This window comes from Strongylocentrotus purpuratus, unplaced genomic scaffold (assembly GCF_000002235.5).
Source record: "Strongylocentrotus purpuratus isolate Spur 01 unplaced genomic scaffold, Spur_5.0 spur5_contig_862, whole genome shotgun sequence".
In the NCBI taxonomy this organism is placed as follows: Eukaryota; Metazoa; Echinodermata; class Echinoidea; order Camarodonta; family Strongylocentrotidae; genus Strongylocentrotus; species Strongylocentrotus purpuratus.
This window is the reverse complement of record NW_022145571.1, coordinates 292,807-315,791: the sequence shown is the minus strand read 5'-3', so window position 1 is coordinate 315,791 and position 22,985 is coordinate 292,807. Positions and strand designations below refer to the sequence as shown.

At 36.7% G+C, this 22,985-nt stretch overlaps 2 protein-coding genes across 3 annotated transcripts; one reads left to right on the top strand and one right to left on the bottom strand.

The window, feature by feature from the left end:
• Positions 1-13,605: 13,605 nt before the first annotated feature.
• Positions 13,606-16,515, bottom strand: LOC588356 (protein HGH1 homolog). The gene is made up of 3 exons (XM_788046.4): positions 15,730-16,515; positions 15,140-15,330; positions 13,606-14,183 (listed from the first exon to the last, which is right to left on the bottom strand). Exons 1-3 carry the CDS (start codon positions 16,388-16,390, stop codon positions 13,917-13,919), a joined length of 1,119 nt encoding a protein of 372 aa, XP_793139.1. The 5' UTR covers positions 16,391-16,515; the 3' UTR covers positions 13,606-13,916.
• Positions 16,516-16,596: 81 nt separating this feature from the next.
• Positions 16,597-21,031, top strand: LOC115918266 (serine/threonine-protein phosphatase PGAM5, mitochondrial-like). 2 transcript variants are annotated; one of them, XM_030971972.1, is made up of 5 exons: positions 16,597-16,931; positions 17,665-17,837; positions 18,376-18,593; positions 19,549-19,679; positions 20,541-21,031. In XM_030971972.1, the coding sequence occupies exons 1-5, from the start codon at positions 16,747-16,749 to the stop codon at positions 20,689-20,691; spliced, it is 858 nt and encodes a 285-aa protein (XP_030827832.1). In that variant the 5' UTR covers positions 16,597-16,746; the 3' UTR covers positions 20,692-21,031. The 2 variants fall into 2 exon arrangements, with proteins under 2 accessions (XP_030827832.1, XP_030827827.1); XM_030971967.1 differs by having other exon boundaries at positions 19,546-19,679.
• Positions 21,032-22,985: the final 1,954 nt, after the last annotated feature.

The window sequence follows — 22,985 nt, the reverse complement described above, 5'->3', positions numbered from 1 at the left end:
GTTGTCTATTAAAGTTTGATTTCCCTTTAACACAAAATAAATCCCCCAAAATGTTAACCTCCAACGCTAAAGAATCAATTTTGTGGAAGCTTTTCTAAAATTAATATCGATTGTTATCGTATGAAAAAGTAAAAATTGAAAAAAATATGAGTAAGACATTTCAGTGTAGATAAAATTAATGTCTTTCTTTTTGTGTATTCTTTTTTTTTCTTCTATTTATCCTCTTTCGAGGGACTTTATTTGTTCATATCATAAAATAACAGCTATTTACAACAGTGTTTAAATACAAAATTCATGCAATTGTAACATGAAACTAATGTGACATAATCACTAACTAAAATAATGAAAACATTTTTGTAACTTTTGTAACTTCGTTTGTATCGAATTTCTTTTGATTACATTTCATATTGAGATAGGTGCGAATTTCCACCTTTAATTCTTTTATCCAATATACAGCATGTTTCCTGTGCTTTTCACTTCCAAAACATTCTCTAATATAGTTCCTATAGATAATAAATTGAGCGAAGTTTAAAATAAGATTGACAAGATTCATTTCTCTTCTCTCTATTTCATAACCTATTAAAAGAATTTCTTCGTTCAAAAGGATTTTAAAATTAAACAAAGTATCAATTAATTTGGATACAATCTTCCAAAAAAGCGAAACCTTCTTTTTGTGTATTCTTTCAATTCCTAAACTAGTTACAAAAAAGAGCAAGATTTCGATTTTGATATAAATATGTTCAATCTCAGCAAAGAAAGCGTGGTTTGTGTTGACGGATCACCCTAGTCAAACGCTTTAAAGATATAACTTGCATATAACCGTACATTATGTTTATTTACTTGTATCCCTTCTGATTAGTATACATGTATTTTTGTTAAAGCTTCTAAAGCTAGAATGATTTGACACGAAGTTTACTACGTTTCATGGGTATCATTACGTTCTGTTACACACCTTAATGAGTGTTGAACCTAAAAACTTTAATCAGGTATTTTGTACAAGCGTCGATCGGTATAATGAATATTTAAAAATGCAACCAAAAGTTCAATTTTCAATTCAATTAAATTCAATTCAATTTCAATTCAATTCAATTTATTTCTCCACAAATGCAAAACATAAATAGATACATGAAATTAAATACATACATACAATACAATAATAGAACATGTACATCATATATAAAACGACTAACCCTAACCCTAACCCTAACCCTTCATTTCATAAAGAAAGAATTGAGAAATCAGCCCTGTCGCTTGAGGACAAAATAATGTGGAAGGGGTAGTCAAAAAATCAAAAATGATTTGTCGAGATCTACCCCCAATAATACAAAAATATTATACAATTAAAACTTAAAAGTAAATATAAGGTATTATTACCCGTATCAGACATCTGAGCTGGTCATTTACAATACCGTATTGCCCTAGTTTTCACAAGCAGTGGGAACGGAGGGGTATATTCTTTGTATTTTCCTTGGTCTCCCTGCTCGTATAGACTTTGTGTGTAGAGACGAGTGAAAATATACTTTGGTATTTTCCACGGTCTCGCATCCGGCCGGGCATCTTGTATTGACCACGCCGTATTTTGTCATTTTCATTGCGCATCTATTATGCGTACGAGAACCTGCGCACTTTACGCGCACTCTATTGTGACGTAATAATCACACCAACTGCACACTGTTTGCAGTGTACCGAAGATTTCGTCAAGCACTGGATGCACAGTGCTGGTTTGACAAAGTTTGTTCAGTTCTTTGAGATTGTCAAGGTGGATTTCTGTATTTGCTCTAGATGTCTGATTTGGATAACAATACAAATATTGACTGGCTTTACTTTCGGGGGATATCAGAAATATTGACCGCGCTAAGACCATATTGCCCTCGTCTTTCGACTCGGGGTAATATGATCTGAGCTTGGTCAATATTTCTGATATACCCCTCGAGGCCAGTCAATATTATATAAAAATGATGAAGTGGTACCAATAACGAGAAAGAAGAGGGAGAAAAATATCAAAGACAGGGAAAAAAGTGTATCTACCTATATGTGAATGTTGTAAAGGATGGATTACTTATCAGGAAAATTTTAAGTTGCTTAGTGTAATGTGCTTTTTCAGTTAAACATTTAGAATGAAAATGTATATGTAGACTTAATACGAAGAATGAAATAATCGAAGGAAAAAATAGCAGTATCTTGCGAATTACATATTTCACAAAGATCGCAAAGTGAAAAGCATCCTCGCATAAAATCTGCAATGTGTAGTGTGCGTATGTAGGTGTTTTAAACGTGTTTGTACATTATTGGATTTAAAAAGCTGACCCATTTTCAGTGTATTTGGTCTTTCAATAAAATATTTATCGATGAACAATTTTCTTTCTGAACGAAAGGTAGGGCATACAAACAAGTAATGAAACTCATCCCCAAGCGATTGCAAATTGCACAGCGTACATAGCCTCATTTCCCTTGTATTTGAGTATTTGAATATCTACCAGCTACAATTGAAAGGTAATGATTGCCACAGCGAAAACGACTTAATATTGTCCGATCTCTTTTAATGAGATCGATTAAGTATCTTTATAAACATAAAGAATGTTTGAAGATTCGATAGTAAACACAATGCGAATTATCGTACATACAAGCAGACCAATACTGAGCATGAGAATCTCTCAATCGACGTTCCACAGTTTGTTTGACCCACTCATAGCTAGTATTTTCACAAATTTCCCATAAATTAGACATCCCCATATTGTCCAGAGTCAGCTTGATTTTTTTTAACCAAGGTGCCTGATATATATTCTTCTCAAAGAGTAATTTTAAGATAATATACACCTTACCAGAAAATTTATCCTGTCAACTATGTACAATCCTACACCAGAAGTTTATCATTCTGCTTTCGATATATTTCTCAAGTTTAAGCCTCCCCAATTCACCAAGTACCATACAATTTGCAGTTGTTTTGTTGACAGAAAGGGCTTGCTTACAAAATTTCATGTGGAAAATTTCAAGATCATGTAGCACGCGCGGCCTATTTATACTTTTACGTCGGCCCACATGGCTTCAACCCTCGAGGCGGATCAGATCCCGTTTACACGACATACAATTATTGCAGGGTTGAAGCCGCGAGGCGGGTTGAGACCTGCAATTCTGGTGGATTCAAAAGGCGGCTTCAACCCGGCTTAAATCCTCACTGGGATCCCGTTTACACACATAAAACTGTAGGCTTCAACCCGGCTTCAACCCCCTCGCTGCTTCAACCCGGCTTCAACCCTCGATGCGGATCACTGTGTAAACACGGTATTCATGACCGGGGGGGAGGGGGGGGGGACGAAACGCGAGGAACGAGGGGGAGTGACGTCATAAGCAAAAACCTTTTTTTTTGGGGGGGGGGATCCGAATCATCACCGCTCTTACATGTTATAGCAGGCCCCGCGGAACGTTTTTAGAAGTGGGAGGGGGGGGGGGGGTGGGGGCTAAAGTATTTACGATCAGATAGGGCAAAGGAAGTGGAGCGTAAATCGGCGTGGGATCCTAGGGCAAAGCCCCGGCGGGGGTCAGGTTTTTAGGCATTTAATAAGGGTCAGATGAGCATATTTTGATACCTTATTTGTGTCACTTGAATGCAGGTCACAAATTGGAGTGGGGTCCAGGGGGGCGAAGCCCCCAGAAGGCCTTTGCACATGGTTAGGTGAGCTTCCAGTAGCCCGCTTAGGGCCCTGGTGGGGCCCATGGGGCGGAGCCCACGGAAGCTCAGGTGTTTTAGGCATTTAATTATGGTCAGCTGAGCAACCAGGGGGCCTTATAGGGCCATTAGTGGGGCTAAGAGGGCAAAGCCCCCGGAAGCTCAGAGAAAATCAAGCCATTTCAGCAACATTTGTAAATTTGTCACTGGTATCGAATTAGAAATAAACCACTTTTGAATTTTATCGGGGGGGGGGGGGATACTGCCCCAAGCCCGAGTGAGTGAGCATAGTGAACGAGAGGGGTGAAGGTGACGAAAGTGACTACTCCCTCACAGGTTTTGTTGCATTACAAAATTATATTCCTTAGAAAAACTTTAGTAGTATGAAAAGAAACAATTTTTTTTTCACACTTTACTTTCTACAATATTTTACTTGAACATTTTAAAGGATATTATGCAAGGGAGCATAGCTCCTGAGCCAGAAGATTTTTACATTTTTATATCTAAACGCTTAATTTTTAAGTCTAAACGCTGCACTCTTGGACCCTCCAAAGCCTAATAGTGTGTTGCAGTCTTTAGTCAGTATTTGCTGTACATTATTATGTTAGCACTTCTTCAAATTTACAGGGGGGGGGGGGGACGATCTCCCCCTACAAAAATCGAGGGGGGGGGGGACGTGTCCCCCGCCCCCCCCCCCCCCGGGATCGCCGCCCCTGGTTGTGCGTATGTAGGTGTGTGTTGTGAGTTTGCGTGTGTCGCTTGTGCTTTTCTTTTAATTTTATTTACAAGTATACTATGGCGGAAAGAATATAAATCAGTGCCATATTTCTAAAAGTATCTCCATTGATGTTCTGAAGTAGAATTCAAATATCAAATATATCCAATACGTGCAAAAGTTACAATTAAACATTTTAATCAGTTATCTTTTACACGATATTGCAGCATTCCTAATGTAGAGATCATTACGAGACAGCATTGAAGTAATTTAAAAAGTAATTTAAGTGTCATCAAGGACGACTTTAGGCTACCATAACATAAATCACATTCAAGAGAATGCATTTGCTGGACATACTCTTTTTATGAAATACTAATGTGAAAATGTACGCTTAATAATTATGTACAGACGTTCTTTACTGTCCTCTTTTGTAATGTCTTTAACAGCAAATAACTTTCTGCTTTTTCCTAAATCCAAGTGAAATTCATGCGATAACAGACGAAGTTTTTACATTGATTGACTGTTTAGGGTTGTGCGGTCTACAAGTATGTTTTTGTTTTTGCTTATGTTCTACTTTGATTTTTTTTTGTTTTGTTTTGTTATTGTTTATTCAAATACCATATATCATTTGTATGATTCCTATACTGTTTTTTTTTTCTGGTGGCTGTCCAGACAAACCCTCTAGGGTTTTTATACAGCAACCTAATTCATATTTGTTTGTTTTTACTGTCAATATTGTACTATGTTAATCATATTTATGTAAAAGTAATATTTTGATGTCACTGTTTTTTTTTTTACTATGGAATTAAATAAATACTGAACTTGAACTTGATATCTCAAGAAATCGCGTAGTAGATATCGCGGTGTGTGTTATTTTGTTGAGGGTTTAACTTGCCAACGCAGCGCCTAGATTTTCATAATGGTAGAAATACTAGTAGCCACTAGGTACCTCGTAGCTCAATATGTTCTTCATGATCATCGTCGTCATGAATGTTAAATAAATTTGCTAAATTTGTATATTTAAATTTATAACCCCCAAACTTCGTTTAAAAATGTGTTCGAAGTAGGATTATACAACATAAAAAATGCCACAATACAAGAATATACAGAATCGAGTACCGAGTCCATCGTCGTTTTATATTGATTACGAAGCTTCCTAAGCTCGTGATATGAATAATTAATGGTGAGCACTGGGTGTGCAGATGTGTTTACCCGGGGTCTAAGAGACACGATTGATTGTATGTGTACTTATAATGATCAACAAAACTCATCGGTGGGGGTGTAAACACTATAGGGGCTGTTATGGTATGTTTTTGGCTGTAGTTAGATTACAGAAGATAAAACCCCTTTTTGATTGCGGACGTATCTAACAACTCAGAGTTGTGATGCCTTCCTATGGGATGTGATGACGTCACAACCAAGTTTCATCATCATGTTTGACCACTTGCAGTCTATTGGAAAATAGTACATTTTATGGTTCAGCGGTGATCATGAAAACAAAAGGTGATATAAAGGATGTTTCATCGTAATAGCCCCATCTCAAGACATACAATAACATTCATTTACAGCAATATCAGGATTGTGTTTTACCGTGTGCTTATAGTGCGGCATAATCATGAACATGTAAATGAGGCAGATGGTTTTGTGTTGGTCTAATTAATATTGAAGTAGATTTAGAAGGAACTGATACAGTTTTTTTACAACCCAAGTCTTGATAATCAGTCAACAATCTTGTTGATATTTAAAAAAACGAAAAGAGCTCAGTTGTAAAGCAATTGTTTTGAGATCACAAAGTTGATGCTCACGTATTAATTACCATGTTCCATGATTATAGCCATGGGTACACTGGCAACTTATATACAAGCATGTTTTACATGCTCTCTCAACAGACAAATAAACTAATTAAAATGATGATATTAAAGAATAACATAACGGAGAACAAACCATTATTAAAAAGCATTTTTGCTGTATAATGATTATGATTGAAACTTTTTTACAACCAATGAAAAAGAAAGGGCACCTGAGAAAATATAATAAATACGACCACAACATGTATAGGAAGCTATTTGTCTCTTTTTATTATTGACCGATTTTATTCTTGATATGCTCGTCTCAATCTAAGAAATTGAATTGAAATTGATTTGAATTTTATTATTTATTTTCATGCACAAATAAAGGGAAGGCATACAAATCTTCTTACGACTCGCAGTTTGTATAAAATATAACAATACATTGACATGTCATAAACCTATCATAAACAAATAACTACAAATAACATAAAACATAACAATGTCAACTCTCTGTTGAGAGCCAGAGGAATACCAACCCGTATTATTTTGTAATCTCCTGGCTCAAAATGTTGATGCTTTTAATAAACCTTGAATTGAATACATGTTGTATTTTGTAGCAATAAGTAAGATTCTAATGGTACTGATTGGTGTGCTTTGTCTGTGTAAAGAAAGAAAAGGCGAAATTTATTATATTATTTATACAGAAGTCATCAATTTTCTTTTATAATTATATTAAATGCCTTGTGCTGATATGGATGGGTGTCATTGACATATAGGGTAAATTTGTACGTGTGTTTCTCAGGCACTATACATTGATATTTTTTTGCATAGTAGAATAATAACTGTTCATTGTACATTGTGTACTTTTTGCAAACACTACATGTACTTGATATAATATAGATCAAATTTGAAATGTAATTCTTGTATTCAAAGAAGGGTCTTATGATGGCTGTGCATAAAATCCATTTGGAAGTGTACAGGTTACTATTATTGCTTCTCTATTGAAATAAAATGTTTACATTGTGAATTTTACATCAGAAGCGCAATTTGATTTATTTTACATTAATTGTTAACAACTTAAATGGTAGGCCTAATCCTTGTCGCACTTCAAAATGCTCAAGAGGTTAAAATTTTTACAAAATTTGTTTAGGAGAACACTTTTGTAAAATACCCGTTTAGGGTGTGAATTCGGGAATAACCACGCGAAATCCTAATTATGGTGTATTTTGGCTTCAGAAGAAATCCTCGTTTAGTGGGTGTCTGGAAAACCTGTGGTCACACATGCTAGCGGTATTTCTACATGACCGAGACCCCTACAGGGGCATATATAACGACGAATACAAAGGGGTCGTCACCCTTAGAAACTATAACGATCGCGGTCGGGGGGTAGCCCCTGTGTACGTCTCTCTCGTCGACGGAATAGAAATGGTTGTGTTCAACCTTCAGAAATATACGTGTAGCGTCAACTTATTCTTTGTATTGAATTGATTTGTAATGAATAAAGGCTACTGAATAATCAATGAGGTTTACTGTTTGCCTGTGTTTCAAAGACGATATGCGTTTTATTTATTAGTTTTGACCATCGTAGAAGGGACGTATTATATTATTTTAGTCATTATTGACATCTTTTTTTCATTCTTTATCTGACAGTTATAGCGTTATATTACATTCCATGATTGTGTTTGTGTAGGCAGGGCCATGATAAGAACACTGACACGGCAACCCTGGGTTTAAAACAAAGAAAACTAACCACATGAATAAATAAATTCAGCTGCAAATTTTCGGGATATTGATGTAAATAAGGTTTTAAATACAGCAAGATATCGGCGGAAACTTTAATCGAATATAGCTTGAATTGTATAGTAAAGCCATTAACATTCAATTGCATGGAAGAGATATGCTAAAAAAAAAAGTCATCGGTTGATGTTTTCCAGCATAAAACTGGTTTGTCTATGCCAAATCTTAAAGGTTCACTTGAAAATGCTGCAGAGAATGTTGACTACATGCAGAGGCGGCCCTCCTGGGGGGGGGGGGGGGGCAGAGGGGGCACAGTGCCCCCACCACTTTTTCAAGCACCTGAAAAGTGCCCTTTTTACATAGAAAAAGTGCTCCTTTAACTTTGTAAGAAGTGCCCCTTTTTACATAGGAATAGTGCCCCTTTTACTTTGACAAGTTCCCCTATCAATTGATAAAAGTGCCCCTTCCCCTTTTCACCTCTGATAAGTGCCCCATTTATTTTCACACATGCCCCTTTTCCTTCGACAAGTTCCCATTTTCCTTTGCAAAAAGTGTCCATTTTTCATTCTTATAAGTGCCCTTCTTAATCTCTATAGTAAGTGCCCCTTTACAGGTATGAGAATTGCCTTTTTTCACTTTTGATATTAAAGTGCCCTATTCAAATCTGTGAGGTGCCTCTTTTACTGTGACAAGTGCCCCTTTTCCTTTGTAAGAAGTGCCCCTTACCCTTTAATGACTACCTCCAATTCAACTCGGATAAGCGCACCTATATTTTCACATGTGCCCCTTTACCTTTCTAATAAATAAGTGCCCTTTTTCCCAATGAAAAGTTGCCCACGTTAAAAAAGCCCCTTCCCTTCTCATAAATGCACCTTTTTATCTCTGGTAAATGACCCTTTTCAGGTACGAGAAGTTACTCCTTTTTACCTCCGATAAATGCCCCTTTAAAATATGATCGGTGCCCATCTTCAGGTGCAATAAGTGCCTCTTTTCACCGATACGTGCCCCTTTTACTTTATAATAAGGTCCCTAGCCCCTTTTCATAAATACCCTCTTCACCTCTTATAAATGCCCCTACAAAAAATGCACATTTTCATTTATTATAAATTTCCCTTTTTCATTCACATAAAGGCCCCTTTTCATATCTGGTCGTTGCCCATTTTCAGGTGCGATAAGCCTCTTTTCACCTCTGATAATTTCACGTTTAACAATAATACGTGCCACTTTTCCTTTCTAATAAGGAACCTATCCCCTTTTCATAAATGCCCCTATCAAAATCTGATGGGGGCCCCTTTTCCGTCGACAAATGCCCATTTCCTATTCTCATGACTGATTTTTTTTTTTTTTTTATCCCTGGTGAGTGCCTCTTTTTGAAGGTGTAAGAAGTGCCCCATTTTCACCTCTGATAATTACTCTTTGTACTTTGACAAATGGTCCTTTTCTTTCAAGTGATCTATGTGATGAAGTTAATGCAATTGAGATTAGAATATACTTTTTTTGGTGGACAGTTGCTAAAATCGATTTTGATTTATCATTATTGATTTACCAATAGAAGCCATTGGACTTTGGATAAGTGTCCCCTTTTCCACTCATCATTAAACGCGCCCCTAATTTCAAGCGACTAATAGCAATTTCCCCAAAGCTCATGCACTCGCTACGCTCGCACGCATTTGTAGATGATATACTTATGTTACTTCTCAAAGGCCTTTTCGGTCTACCGTTTTGAGAATGTGCTTATTATCTCATAAGGATTAGGTTTTTTCCTCTTTATACGCTCGCAAATAATTTTACAGACCATCACACCCAGCTGCATGGAAAGTATGATGCTTAAGCAATATCTTGTATGGTGTATAAAGTTAAACAAATATTGAAATCATCCCTGAAAATGTATTCATAATGTAGACGTATAAACCAATGTAACAAGGGGGGGGGGGGAGGGGTTGTGAGCGCTACTTTTTTTTTGCCCTCGAAAAATTGAAAATTCGCACCCCCCCCCCCCTTGGGCGCCAGGGGAGGGGGACCATCTTCCCGAAAAAAGGTAAAATAAATGTGTTTTTACCTGTTTTCCCCCAGGAGAGGGGGCCCGACCCCCTGGATCTGCCACTGGGAATAACGGTACAGGGGAGGGGGGGGGGGGGGGGCTTGGTAGGCTTGTGGAGAATGTCCTCAATCCCCTTACCCGGAAATTTGCGGGAAAAGAAATAAGAAAATAAAATAAGAAGAATATGTATAGTGAATAATTAGTTAAATAAAGAAAGATAATTCTTTAAAGGCCGTCGCCATGAATGCAAAAACAAATGTCTACTGTAAAAGGCAAAGCCTCCCCCTCCTTTGCGTTCGATTCTTCCTCCCCCCCCCCCGCCCCATCACCTTCCTCAAATCTGTGGCTCAATATAACCCCAATGCTCGTCCAGAACATTTAAAATAAAATATTGAGCGTCATGGGAGGACTTAGTGTCGATTAGATAACAGTTACAAGTTTGTTATAATCAATGTGTATACAATGTTGCCATGCATGCTTGCTTTCTGTTTGCTTTCTAAGTAATGGTACCTTGTTTGCTCTAACCACGGGTGATAAACTTTCTTCCAATCGATGAGGGGCTTAGAAAGAAGTTTATCGCATACTTATATAGGTTAAGACCCTGGCAGTCTTGTGAGGGCGTGTATTGCTTATTCTTCATTAGCATGATGAACTTAAGTTTTAGGCCGTGAAAAGAGGTAATTTGAATCACATCATAAGCTTTTTTCATTTGAGATGCTTACACGGTGGCAAAAGTTTGTTTCATCAAAAGTAGAGTAGTATTCAAATAAAGATTACAAATAGCTTATGACCACACTGTCCGCATTATCAATGAGGTGTTTTTGTATATAATTAATGTGATAAATAATTAAATTGCAAGTTCCGGGTATTCGATGCATAGCATGTCTTGTGAATAATAAGCATTAAATATGTATTAATGTAATTTGAAAATACCATATTTCAAAAGCAAATTCATGAAAAGGAACATAAACAAATAAGTTTTTGATCGAGAGTACTGCTTTGTGGTGGTTAAACGATATAAGTGGTAAGTAAATGGTGAGAATTAGAGGGGCCCAGTTAAATGATGAGGAACAAAGGAAGATTTTGTGAATAATTTCTTTGGAAACACTCTTCTTTAATTAAGTAAATTCTGTCATCTTACTTAAAATCATCTCTCACCTTCTCATTGCGTGTCTGGGTGTATGTCCCTCACATTGCGATGTACTCGTCACTTCTTCATTTTACATGATTTAGCTGTTGATCTGTCTCTTCTTTCTCTCTTTAACTTTCTTTCCCTCCATTCTTTTACCACTTCTCTCTCTCTCTCTCTCTCTCTCTCTATCTATCTATTTCCTCTCTCTTTCTACTAATACCCTATAATCACCATTTCTCCTCTCCAACCCAAGTGTTTACTCATTACAAATAGGCAATTCACATTATTTTTCTTTGTGTTATCTGCTTAACTTTATGGTCAAACCACTTTTGAAGTACTCAATCATTATAACATGGACTAAATATACATGTACTTACAATTTATAATTCAATACTTATGTATATAATATATTTATAATAAAGGTATTTCACTATCATTATACCAACAGGAACTAGATTGTGAATAGCATTCATGTAACTATGAAATCATATTTTCCTTTGCAGAAACACATGTTTTTTCAACAGGTTAAGGAGAACAAAGTTTCAGTGCCTTAGGCTTCAATAGACCATGAAGCAGCCAAAAGGTTCCACATGAATGGAAATTTATGACTGGTTTCACCTATTCTTTTAAAGGAATGTGATTGTTAGATTTGATAGGAAATATGATATTTTTGATCAATGAATTCCTGTTCAGTGATTGGTCAACATACTGTAGCATCATGTGACCAAACATAACATTGCTATGATGTATCCGTGACGTCATCCATGGTATAGTGCACTATACCATGGATGACGTCATATGCGATCGATCAAGATCAATGTGCTATCGGTCGCAGTGGCGGTACTGTCATCTGCGCTGCTCTCACTGCACTCTACACTACTTCAGTGACAGTTCACATGATTATTATTATTATTATTATTTTCATGACGGTTGGTTTGAAAAATATAAAACAAAAATATCATGCACTATTTCAAGCCATTACCGGTAGTTAAAATTATGGATTCCTGTGCGACAGAAATAATAATAATAATGAACGTTATTTGTATAGCGCATATCGCTAACACAAAGAAAGTCCCTATGCGCTTAGAAAAGAAGGACAAGGGCGGAATAGAAATGAACACTTATGCCTGATACATGAAAATAATTAATTACAACAACAATATGGCACTATTTCCTGCCACCTCGATCCATAATTTCAACTAGAGCCTCTCAGTGCATGGTATATTTGTTTACTATTGTAAATCTGCACTAACAAAACAAATGTTCTGGTAAAATCTTACTTAAATATCAAATAATTTGTCATGTATTTTAACAATTATTGGGAGGTAAGAATTAGTTGCAAGGATATACACCTGTACTATACTTTGGGGGTAAATAATATTGAAAACAAATTCAAGAAAGTTCAGTAATCTTCTTTTTCTCTCATTAGAATCAAACTGCAGTGGATTGAGATGCTATTAATCATGACATGGCATCATTACCGGTCCTTTGCAATCATGAAAAAAACTCACAAATGGAAACTTGTAGAGTGAAACCTGCTTTAGTGACCACCTGTATATAAAGACCACATTTTCCATTTCCCTTGACAATCGTTTCTCATGAAAACCTGTACATAAAGACCACCTGCCTATAAGACCACATTTCTTGCAACCCTTGAGTGGTCTTTATATACAGGTTTCACTATGAAAGGTACACATTACATGTTAAATGATACAAAAGTATATTGTTCAGATGAGCCTTATCATAAGGTCCTATATTAAACTCCTTCTTACAAGACAAGTATTTGAAGTTTATTATTTTGCAGTTCATCTTGACAGATTAGACTTCCCTCAGTGGTTGTAATGGTTGTTCTTAGGCTCCATGTCAGTCATTTGAATCCACATAAAGATATCTTCAATAGAAATACAAATAACTAGATGAGGTATAAAGCTGTTCTGTCTATAGTATATATCATTCCATATGATCCTGTAATGTATAACAACTGATTTTCTACAGATAATTCATCTCAGACTTCTCTTTTTTTCTTCTTTATCTACATCTTTCCTATCTCATTATCCTCATCTTTACTTCCTGTCTGTCTGTCTCTCTCATATGATCAGACTTTGCCCCCCCCCCCCCCTGAATGTGATTCAGCTGAAACTCTTACTCTTTCTTTCCGTTTCTTTTTCTGTCTTCAGATCAATCTGTTTCTTAATCTCATCTTAATCCATCTCAACCTTCCTTTACCTCTCATTGACCATTTATATACAACACACAATGTATGAATTTAATTTTCATCTTATTCCTGCTCTTCCATCTGTCATCCTACAGTATCTGTTGCGTCTTGAGCTCCTAATAATCAACCTTTATTTAAATTAAATACCGGTAGATTGTAATGGTTGTCCTCCTGCTCCTCCTTCTCTCGGAGGCGCGATAGCTCAGTCGGTAGAGCAGTGGTCTCGTAATCCGGTAACCAGGGTTCGAAACCAAGTTGATGCGCTAGTGCCCTTTGGTAAGGCATTAATCCTCATTACCAGGTCCCTCGGAGAGGACCTAAAGCCATCGGCCGTCTGGTTGCTTACTAACAAGCATTTCTGCTTTCTTAGCAGTCAGGCAAAAAATAACCACCACCACCACCACCTAATGACTAGTGTGTCTTGATTTCATCATATTCCATTCTAGTCCTTCTCCTGCCCCTCCCGACCCTCCATCTCTTTTATCTGATCTAGCTCTGCTTTGATCTCCTCTAGTCCTTCTCCGGCCCCTCCAGACCCTCTTGACCCTCTATCTCTTTTATCCGATCTAGCTGAGCTTTGACCTCCTCTGGTATCTCGACCTCCCTCAGGTTCTCCATTCTAGTCCTTCTCCTGCCCCTCCTGTTCCTCTATCTCCTGCCTCTCCATCTCTTTCATCTTATCTAGCTGAGCTTTGACCTCCTCTGGTATCTCTACCTCCCTCATGTTCTCCATTCCTGGCTGTGGTTCCTCCATGATGAGAACCTCAATGACCTTACCACATAGACTCTTCACTGTAGCATCCCTTTCCCAATTATAGTACTCCCTCAGGATAACATACGTTCTTTTCTCCTTTACTATACGCCGACCTTCCTTGGTGGAACAAAGCTGGAAAAGAGAAAAAAAAGTCATCGAGTATATCACATATGTTTTTCATAATGAAGGGACTCTATGACTACTCCTGAGTTTCAACATATTGTATATGTGTGTCCACACATAATAATAATAATAATAATAATAATAATATTCCGCTTATATAGCGCTTAATACAAATGTCTCTAAGCGCTTTTACAGCTTACCTCGGTCATTGGACTCAGTGCTTGCTATTCTATTAGCCAATGAATATCAAGTTAACTTCAATACATAATTTTGTGACAATCTCTTTGATAGCTTTAATAAGCATAATCAATACTAGATGTAAATTCCAACTATTTCCAAGACTAATACATTGTACAAGGCCCAGGAGTGAAGAAATAATAGAAGTGACATAATCGAAAGCAAAAGCCTAAATTAATTCCTAATTTCTTGTGTAATGTGTACATAGGAGCAACTGAGTGATACAATATTCTGAGTCATATCCCAATGATTGGAAATGATGCCATGTCTTTGATTGAAAGGTATCATAATCCTCATGAGAATACGTGTTCCCTGTTTCAAGGACATTGATAGAACATCAAGCTTCCTCACTAACAATATGCTTTGATTCAAACGTACTTCTTAAAATAAGGTTTAAACTTTAATTAGACTACAATATTTGGTTTATAAGATCTACAACAATGGATCAATTGTTATTCATTGACTGAAGAAAACAAATCCTCAATGATTACTTTTTAGGCATAGCAAAACTGCACTAGGAAGTAAGGGGACACATGTATACACCAAATACTTTTTTTTGGGGGGGGGGCGGGATCCTTTTAAGGGGTATGCACACTTAAATATTTTTTTAGTTTAATAATATTTGGGAACTCTTAAACAAAATAAATATCAAGTTTGTTTGCATTTTCGGAGTAGTAAACATTATTTTAATTGAAAAAAAATACAACTTGAGTTAAAGGAGTGCTTACTTGATAGATAGCTTCCAGGAGCATGACACGTATATCAGGATCATCCTCTCTCTTCTTACTCTCCTCAAGATATTGAAGGTCATCTGGTAACCCTTCCATGTCCTCCTCACTCAGCTCCTCAGGACCAGCCAATGGAAGCAACAGATGAGGCAAGATATCCACATGGTCTCCTAGCAACCATTCATGACATGCTGATGGGGTGAAAGGTCAAAGAGATCATGGGATTAAGTACAACCTGAAGCTTTGAAGATAGAATAATAACAATTCATACTTATTTGATGAAGTATAAATACATGTACATTTAGAAGTAGAAGTATGAACCATGATACTCTATAATATCTCAGCACACCTCAGCTTGTAAATGAAAATACACTGTATATATGTAACTGACATCTTTAGCAACAAGTTGTAATTATTGGGGTAATTTCAAACTAAAACACAAAGGGATGACTTGTGAATGTGATAAAGACCTACAGTGGTTTAATTGAAACCTAATGAAGTTGGCTTTTTCCTTTCATTCATATAAACTTTTAATTAATCCTCTAATCATGGCAATAATGTGATACAATTTTCTAAAGCTAAGATCTTACCAGTATCAAAGCAGCAATTCCTCAATACTGTGACCACTCCTCTCCTTCTGACCATTGATAATCTATACTGAGTGAATGGAATCAGTCTCTGAACTACACAGCGCTCTCTGTCCAAGATAAACTCCCTCGCTTCATTCAACTGCGTCAAGTTAGATAATAAGGGTCCAACAAAGTCCAGACTAGAACTCTTCTTGTTATAACCTTCTATACAAAATGATTCAACCAGTTTGTTCATTCCAACATGGTTCTCCTCATGCTCAAGGATTGTCAAAACTCTTGCTGCTCCAGCCTTGTTTCGAGTTAAGTTATTCAGAATCATGCATGCCTGCCTGGCAAATGGACTCGAAGGGTCAACAATTGTCTGCAGCAAATAAGAAATGTACGACAATTCAAGGGCAAGTTTCTCCGCATAGCTGTCCTCAGATGATAAATTGACGACAATGTGATAAGCCTGCTTTTTGTGTGACTCGTCTATCCCTTCCGAACGGACGAGCTCCCCCAGAGTTTCGGCTACAGGCAAGAGCTGTTTCCCGATGGCAAGCCGCCCGACTCTAGTGGCAGTCGTCCCTTCCACATGTACTAGTGCGGTGTTCCTGATGTCCGGTCTGGTTGTCACCGATAGGAATTGAATCAATTCTTCTATTACTGATGCATCTGCCATCGTGGATGTTAATATTGTATGTCATAAATGTGAGAGAAACAACAAATTTCTTGCATGTGAGCAGTCTAGTCACACGTATACCTTTAGTCACATGTGTGTAAGATAAGGATTATTTCTTAGATTTTTGACAGGAGTTTTATCTTAATCGACAATTCACTGAACGAGCGTATAAGTTCAAAGCACGCCGAGTTGTACAAAAACGACTGCAAAAGTTAGTCTTATCTTTTATTAGCATTTCGTTTCCGGTAGCGTAACTGCAATGATTCAAGTGGAAAATACTTCTTTGTGACTGATTTTGTTACCCATTACTGTGTGTGAAGAATTATTTGAATCACTTTGTGTACTGCATTTGAGTAATGCCAGCATTTAATCACGGTTTTAGAGCTGTTAAGCTCATATTCGGCATTTCAGGCGGGGTTGCGTTTGGAGCAGCTGCAGTTGGATATTCTCGCCGAGAGCGCGATGGATTCCTCCCCACAGCTCTGGCGGCGTGGACTACCAACCACAACCCCAGTGTGAGATGGGATACAAACTGGGATAAGTGAGTCTTCAGTTCTTGAATCGTTCCTAGCTCCTGCTCCCCCCACCCCTCACAAAAAAAAAGGGGGGGGGGGATAAAAGATAGGTATCTAGAGATAGAAAATCTAATTAGACTTGTTATTTCTTAATTCATTTTTAAAACTTTTTAGTGAAAAAGAGATCCAAGAAAAGGCAAGATTCAGGAACTTAGTACTGGTACTGGTAGGCCTATTTATCTATTTGTCATTAGGATATTTATAAAGAAGATTTAGGAGTAATGAATGAATAGGGGCATTAAGGCATCTAAACAAAGCCCCTCCCCTTTATTTATGGCTTTAAGAAATAACGGTCAATATTCAGTAGTTGACGTCTTAACCCACCTGACTCTTCATGCAATCAGCACAACAAATAAGTAGATAAAGATTTACCTACACACTATGTACAGAAATATAAAGTTCTATAGATCTCAAGTCAGTTTCACATTAAATGAATATTTGGCATTGTGAAGTTTTCTTCATTGAAATTCAGTTTTTCCAAATGTTGAGCTACCAAATCATAAGCCTTACTAGATTCTAGATAACGATAATACTTTTACAAAATGTTAAATGAGTGTATTATTCATTTCATTTCCCAACATTTATCCTTTGAAAGATTTGGCTTATTTGAATTTGAAATATTTCTAGAATCTGTATCTTTGATTAATGATTACATGTACCTTGATTTACCATTTCTTTATGAAACGTCCTTTATGCCAGGAGAGATCCAGAAAGCTTGATAAATCCATCTAGGACTGAGGTCGACTCTAAGGATCCAACTACCAAACTTACCGGAGTGAAACCTACAGCAACCAGGCATCTAATCCTCATCAGACATGGGCAGTATAATACAGACGGAATCACTGATGATGAGAGGATACTAACTGCACTTGGTAGGTACTTCTTCTTACTAAGTTAAGCGTATAAGGTTTGTTCAGATATGATGCAACAAAACTGAAGTGTGTGTGATTCGCTTCATAGTATCTTATAACACAGAGTCCTTTTTGCCTGCAGTTGTCATTCATTTTCACTGGGAAAAAAATGCAACTGCTTTTTTGCGCAGTTTACTGTTTCATATCTGAACAAGCCTTCAGCCTAACTTAGCTTAGGTTTAGAGAAGGAGAATGGCATGTTCATGTAACAGTCTGTAGAGGGAATCGTTAATGTGGCTCATAGTAGGGGAGGAGTGTGATCTTTATAATACACATCTGTAAACAATTGTATTCAACAGTATAAAAGACCAAACTTTTTGATGTTGATTGATTCAAGTATCCAGGTTGTGTGTCTCTTGAAATTCAAATAGTTAGCTCTGACATTTTGCAGATTCCAAAGATCTTAAATGTACATACATGCCAAATTTTGTGGGATTTTTTTTTTGATGGTGCAATTTACATCCGATTCTTTCAGGATAAATATTATTAAATGTTTCAGGTAGGGAACAAGCTGCAATGACAGGACAGCGTCTGAAGGCACTGAACCATCCCTACACCACCATCATTAACTCCACTATGGCTAGAGCTATAGAGACTGCAGACATCATCAGTGCACAGATACCGGATATACCTCGTGAAACATACTGTGAACTCCTGAGAGAAGGTGCTCCTATCCCTCCTGAACCACCAGTAGGTCATTGGAAACCTGAAGTAAAGGTAAGATCGTGACTGTATCTTCCCTCAATTTTACTTGTCCTTGCATCATTACAAATTCCACTCAAGAAACGTGAATAGAGGTGGGATAGATTTGATGAGAAAACTTCTAGTGTGATTATTGAATTAAAAGTTAAGAGGCAGAAGACAAGAAAAAGTGGGAAAGTGAAGAAGGAGAGTTCAAGGAGATTTATCCATACTGAAACAGAGACTCTATCAACATGTTTATTTTAGGCTCCATTAGTACCTACTTCATGGAAGTTGATTGTCAAAGAGAACTCCAAACTAATGATTTTTAAGCAAGCTTTAATTGCCTCATGTACAGGTACATGTTTGACTGGATGAGGCGACTATGAAGCAAGAATTAATCTACCAATGGTTCTAAACTGTTCAGCTTTGAAATGAGGATTTTTGTAACACAGAGATGTTCTTTTAAAGATTTTTCTTCTCTTTCTAATCTGTTTTTCCTACTCATTTCATTTCTGTAAATCTCCATCATAACTTCACAACGTACATTGTGACCATTTGATGTACGGTATATGTAATCTTTTGGGGAAAAAAAATCTGTTGTGAAACTTATCCTTGTTTAAATCTTTCATTCCCTTGTATTACAACATTACTTTTATGTTTGAGATGTTTGTTGTACATGTTTATGTAATGTATCCCTCTTATGTTTGCACATAAGAGAGAGAGAGGGAGGGAGGGAGAGAGAGAGAGAGAGAGAGAGAGAGAGAGAGAGAGAGAGAGAGGGGGAGAGAGAGAGGGAGAGAGAGAGGGGAGAGAGAGAGAGAGAGAGTGAGAGAGAGAGAGGGGGAAAGGAAGGTTCCTTCTAGGTTAGTAGCTTATGATATCTTTTAGGATGTTCTTGTGTTGCTAACACTTTTCTATCTGTCTGCTCTGTTCTCCTTTAACACTCCCTTGCATCTTTCTGACCCCTCATCTTGGCCTTCTCTAGCAGTTCTATGAGGATGGAGCTCGTATTGAGGCTGCTTTTAGGAAATACTTTCACAGAGCTGACCCTGCTCAAACCGAGAATAGCTTTGAGGTCATTGTATGTCATGCTAATGTCATCAGATACTTTGTATGCAGGTAAGAAGAGTGTACCTACTTGTGAGTGACTCCATGTGTGTTCACAGATTTTTATGACCTGAATGCTTCATATTTCATTCTTAACACTGGTTGAATTGCAGCAAAACAAGCAGACTTAAATCTGACATCCTAGAGCTCTTCTTCTTGCTCTCGTCCTAGTAAATCGCAAGACTGAATAGAAAACTCAAGTCAGTCAATACAAGCAGAAGCTAAAGAAAGAAAGTGTGTTAAAAATTAATGGGCTGTGTTTGGCTTTGGGAAAGTAGATGTAAATCCAGCCATTTAATGACAATGGGCTATAGCAATGCTAGCCAGAATAAGACAAGAGTCCGTACTAGCTCTTTTGTCTAGACTAGAAGCCAATTAATTTATTGATGCTTTGCTCCTTTATCCTCCGCTTACATTGATTGATTTTGGCTTTCTGTTCATTCTTGCGATGGATCCAATTTTGTAGTACAGGTTGAACATCTAACTTAAACCTAGGATTCAGCAGTATATACAAATTAACCCTTAAATTAATCTTAAATCCATTTTGCACTGTAATCCTATGATATCCTAGGATAGGATTAACATTCTTTGAGAAATAATTCTTACAGTTTAAAATATCACATAAAAAAACAATGCATTGGAATATATACATGTATGCAACAAATATAGATTTGTATTGATAGATAAATGTTTTTTACACAGCACAGATCTATGTTTTATGGTCGATATGTAATAGATTATCTCATATTATTTAATATACATACCGACATTATATTTCAGGTGCTTTTTTATCAAAAGACTAAATATCTGTAATTTGTAGAAATGATTAATGATAGTAACAAACTCTTTTTTTTATTATTTCTTCCATCACAGAGCTATGCAGTTTCCACCCGAGGCATGGCTTCGTATGAGTTTATATCATGGCAGTATAACTTGGGTTTCAATACGCCCCAGTGGACGAGTCTCACTAAGAGCTTTAGGTGATGCAGGATTCATGCCTGCTAACAAGGTCTCCGTTTCATAATACTCATCACTGCCAGGTCAGATACCTTAGGATCTTCATTCGGGTGGTATTCCATATCGTTTGTTCAGAGCCAGAAGAATTTTAATTCTGTAAACATAGGTTTATGCCCTTTTGAATGTTAGATGACATGCCAGATCATGAGAAACTATTGAAATAATAGCAATTCATTTGTGTGTTCTATATTGTAAAGCATTACTTTTGTATGCTTAGTTGATAGGGAGACTATGCCGTACCAGATTACATGTACAAATAGTAAGTGTATACTTTTTTTGTGTGAATTAAAACAAAAAAACTACCTGAAGTCTTTGGCAGATTTAAGATAAACTCACTGAACGCCATGAATGATTACCCATTAGTAGACGCCTGGCATTGAATTACCTCATTTAAAAAGTTGTATGTCAAAAGAAATTAGCCAAAATACTTGCATAAGCTTGATGCTAATATCAAATACCAAACCTGCCTATATTGTGACACTGAACTTTATGAAGTATGCCAATTGTGCTTTTAAATGAACAAGAGTACTGGATAGTATTGTGCTCCATATCTCGACACATGTGCATTCATCTCTTTGTATTGTCAAGAATTTGTTCACTTCAAGTTATCAATGCCATGTAGGTATATAAGTAATTACAGTACATCTAATAATCCCTAAAATTTTGTATAGCTTTCTTCAACGTGTAAGAACAATGCTTTCTTCCGTTCTTTCGTAACAAATTTGGTTTCCAATCGATAACTTCAGTAATGTTTGACGGATTTTAATTAAAGACCGTCACCACTACTGGGCCAGAAGAGCCATCGAGGTCACTGTGACAGGTGGCTATCTCATTAACTCAGCTCTCATTTAACATAAGAAAAAGAGGATCATGGATCAGTTTTTTATATAGAGGGAGCAAGTAGCTACAAGTATGGCAGTGTGCCTTTAAATTTGATATGAAGGTACATGATATCAAAATACAGGCTAAGTTTGATTTCGGCATAGGGTATGTAGGTCAAAGGTCATAGCTCATTAAATATGCGAATCTGGTTTGCATTCAATAACTTAGGTAATGTTTGACGAATTTTAATGAAATTTAATATGAAGGTACATGGTATCAAAATACATGTACAGCCTAAGTTCAATTTCCGAGTATGTAGGTGAAAGGTCGTAGCTCATTAAATATGCAAAAACACCTAATTATATTTGTAAAAATGTGGTTAACTTCCTTGCCTAGTAATATTATAGTATAGTCCAATGGAGGTAACTTGTTCTGACGTATACAGGCCATTTGTACCCTACATGGGGATGCTACGCTTTGCATTGACTTGTTTCCTATTGATCCTATGCATATTTTGTTGTCGCTATTAACCTAAATGCTGACTTAAATGTTAGATGCTGCTTATAAGATTGGCTTGCATGTATCAACTTTAAGGTTATTCAAAAGATTTAGACTAATGCATGCATACATGTACTACAAAAATGGGATGCATGCACCATTTTCCTGATAAGAATACTGGGGCACCTAGCCAATAAGTATTTAAGATACTAACAGTTCCCAGAATACTACATGTCTCATAGTACGATCAGGATGTTGTTATAGATTCACTGCATGTATTCTCAACACTTTATAATATTGATGTGTCATAATATCAAATCTGTAAGAGAATATATATATATATATATATTTGGGAGTAGGCAAAAGCTGTTACATGTAATGTGTTAAAGAATAATGTTGCCGTATTGACTTTGTGTGTTTGTTTGATTGTAAACTTTGAAAGTTCCTTGACATTTAATATTATTCTATTAATAAATTGAGCCTTGGATGTCTCTTACTACTTAGAAATCAACCAGAAGATGAGTGACAAGGCTTATGAGAAAGCATGTTTATATAGTGCTGGCAACCTAATCATAACGGATGGACAAACTGTTATTTTAAATGTGAGATGTATTCATCTGTATCATGAATGTGTAGCAAAACTCAGTTTTATACTTAGCTGTGTTAAGGTCTGCATGTATTGTGAAAGGTGTCAGCAAATAGTAATATGGAAGAAATTTCTGTATTTCAGGAATTAAAAAACAAAAAGATGTGGTTGCTAACTTGATATCTTGGTTTATGGTAGATGAACCCTTGTGTAATATCTAATCAGTCAACTTGTACAAATGAGCTATTTCTTTACGTAGTCATTTGCCTTAACTTCTTTTATTATGCATACATAGGCCTCGATGCTACGGGTGTGAATATCGTTGAAACCAGCTGAGCAAAGCTAAATGTTAGATGAGATTGTGCTTTACATCATCTACAATACATTGCAGGCCA